At 37.9% G+C, this 3,148-nt stretch overlaps 1 protein-coding gene across 1 annotated transcript in view; it reads right to left on the bottom strand.

Moving 5' to 3' along the window:
- FBLN2 (fibulin 2) overlaps nt 1–3,148 on the bottom strand; it is a 95,758-nt gene that overhangs the window by 13,041 nt on the left and 79,569 nt on the right. Inside the window, exon 9 of the mRNA XM_009579650.1 lies at nt 1,790–1,924. Coding sequence (XP_009577945.1) covers nt 1,790–1,924 — 135 coding nt within the window. The remainder of the gene's footprint in view (nt 1–1,789; nt 1,925–3,148) is intronic.

Here is a 3,148-nt window from a genome sequence, read left to right as displayed (position 1 = left end):
CTCTTTCAAAAGCAAAATGGTTTCTTATTCCTGATAGACCTCAGGAATTCTAGGTAGAAACCTACCTCCACTGAATTTGATACTAATAGGGCACCTCATTTGAACAGGGCTGGGATTTCACTGTGTACACAGGCATGTGTGTATGCATATATGTACTTACATACACAGAACAAACACTTATTCTGAAAAAGATCTGAATGAGAGGTAGTAATATTAGTAACAAATTTTGCTTTTTTTTTTCTTTACTCTGCAGCCAGAGCTCAACACAGCTTTCTCATTTTTTATTACGTATATGAAATTATTTCTCAAATTATGTTCACCAACTTAATGCTTGTTTTCTAGGCACATTGAAAACACTTCCTGCAAGTTTCAAACTTACAAATATACACCCAACTGATCTGTGTTGAGTAACTGCAAGGATCAGCTGGTATAGTGGCATTGCTTCCAGTTGAAGAAAGCCCACCGAGGAACAGGCTTCAGCTATAAATATGTTCGAAATTCAGTTCCTGTGAGTATTTTCAAATGCTGCTTTAACATACGCTGGTTTCTAAGAACACTCCCTATCATGAACATCTGTACTAGAAGATAAAGACAAACGGAGGAAACTCCACAATTGAGCAGTCCCCACTCCTCCAGGCAGACAAAGGGAGAACTGCTGGCACTTCTCTTTCTATTCTAACTCCTCAGTTAAATGTCATGAGGGAACATCACCAGTCTCTCAGAAGGTACTATATTAGTAAGTCTTCCTACCATATTTATAGACTGAGTCAAAGAAAAATGTGGAATTGAGTATTTCATAAACCTCTGCAAATTCAATAATTATCTGTAGGCAATTTTACACAGAGTAGTTCTGAAATTTTAGTCTTTCTTATAAGTCATTAATTTAAAGGCTACTTTAAAACAATTTGTAAATTTTATAAGCTGTTATAATCTAACTTTAAGACTAGAAAGCAATTTAGATTAGCAACAAATGTTAGAAATGCTATAGAATCAGATAACAGAACAAGACGTTCACAAACAGCCTCTTCAAGTAAACCAAGGTTTACTTATGACAGCTGTATATAAAGCCAGATTTCTGATCTTTTCTATTTTATAAGCTTATGTTATATGTCAAGAGCTAAGTTCTTTCCTTAGGCATCTCTTACTCCAGCTGTCAGGAAACTCTTTGTGTAAAAAAAATTAGGAGTAAATAACACTGACTTCTGCCCTGGAAGGCAGGGCACATGTGTCTCTGGAATGCTCCTGTGCTGCAGAGCAACTTCTGCTATCCTATGACTACTGAGGTTAGCTTCTCCATTAGACCTGTATATAGACTAAGAAGGGGGAGATGAAGAATAACTTCTTAACCCCATGACCATTCCAAATATAAATAAATGCAGACAGACCTCCTAAGCACAGGAAGGACCGGACTGAGACAGTCCCATGATCCTCTCAGGCTGTGATTCATCGTTGAACAGTAAACAGTATCAGCCCCTTCAGAAAAAAGCAGAGCTAGGCAGAGAAGCGTAATAGGAACCACTCCATCATCTCTCTCTTAACGCTTTAAAAACAGGGTAAATCCTAATTCACAAGGTTTCATCCATTTTCCAAATAATTTATAGTTATCGCTGGAAACTATCTCAAATAAGTGAATGTACAGAAGGGGCCTATGAAGCCAAACATTTCCACGATGATCAGCCTCTTTTAGTTACAACCCTGATATCACAGACCAGCAACAATAAAATGCTTTGCAATCCTTTTCCTTTCCTTTTTGGTAACAATTGCATCAGCTGAAAAACACTTGTCTTACCAACACATTCTCCATCCTTAAGTTCATAACCTGGCTGACAGCTCAATTCCTGGAGACATTTGAATGATCCCATTGTGTTGACGCAGTGCTCTCTCCGCTGGCAGGTGTGCGTATCTGTTACGCATTCATTAATGTCTATAAGAAATAATTAAACAATTCAGTGCCTCATATTTATCAAGACATCTGCTTCTTCCTGCTCTTTTGCAAGGTGTCAAAAGCTCAAGTGAAACCATTTCTTCAAAAGATAGTCAATATACACTTTGCTACAGTGTTCTGATAAAAGATGTTTTATTCCAGGAACTTTTGTTAACACAGAGTAACTCAAGAGACACAAATCACAGGGAGATTTCCTTCTCCTCCCCTCTTCCCAAATGTGCAGTGGATGGTGCAGGCATTGAGGGCAAGGGATGGACAGAACTGATTAAATGCAGGGTGGGCAGAGGATGGATAATCAGCTTCAGGTTTACTGGATAGAAACCTCCTGGACAACTGAATGAGAGTGTGATTAACGCTTATTGCTCATGACCAGGTTTTCATAGCTCAGGCTATATGTCAGTCCTGCTGCTTCATGCCAGACAGACAGGAGCTGCTGGTGTGGAACTGCTGCAAGAGAGAGGTGCTGAAAGTGCCTGCCTCGCTGAAGGTGGAGCCATGTAACGTACTTATTCCTAAGGAATGTGTCATTAGAACTGGATACACAAGAAAATATGGAGAGAGGAAACCTGAGGGCTCAATCAAGTTTGTAAATCATATTTAAATCTTTAAAGAGATCTCATTTCAGCAGGTAGAGTAGTAGAAAGTTCTTTGAAAAAAATCACCTAAATACAAGATTGTGGAAGGTAGGATAATTTGGAAAGGAATATGCCACACCTTTAAAATGTTAAGTTTTGATAGGCTTGGATGAAATAATCTCAAATTCAGGTTTTGCTTATTTTAATAATGAAAGCTAGGAATAGCATGATGAGCAAATATTTAGAAGCAACAAAAAAGGGTAGAGACTGGGAAGAGAAACTTTCTTGCCATTCTTCACAAAATCTTACTCGTTCACAGTTCTATATAAAGCTAAGAAGTACTTCTAGAACTAACAAAAGCCAAATGTGACCATAACTATTACCAATCATCCAGTTTCTCTGCACATGAAGCTGTTTTCATACTATACAATAAAGCAATTATTGTTTAAATCAGATTTTCATTTTGGCTGTAGAACCTGATTCCCAGATAAGTACAACATCAGATATATTACTTCCCCTTGTGGAGCATGAAAACAGGAAAAGCCATTTTAAAAGCTTTTTGTCTTAGAAAATGTGTCAGCTTGTTTTCTACCAAATAGATGAAGAGGAGCACCAAGACTATTCCTGC

Source organism: Fulmarus glacialis, unplaced genomic scaffold (genome assembly GCF_000690835.1).
Source record: "Fulmarus glacialis isolate BGI_N327 unplaced genomic scaffold, ASM69083v1 scaffold6956, whole genome shotgun sequence".
In the NCBI taxonomy this organism is placed as follows: Eukaryota; Metazoa; Chordata; class Aves; order Procellariiformes; family Procellariidae; genus Fulmarus; species Fulmarus glacialis.
This window is presented reverse-complemented; position numbering and strand designations above follow the sequence as displayed.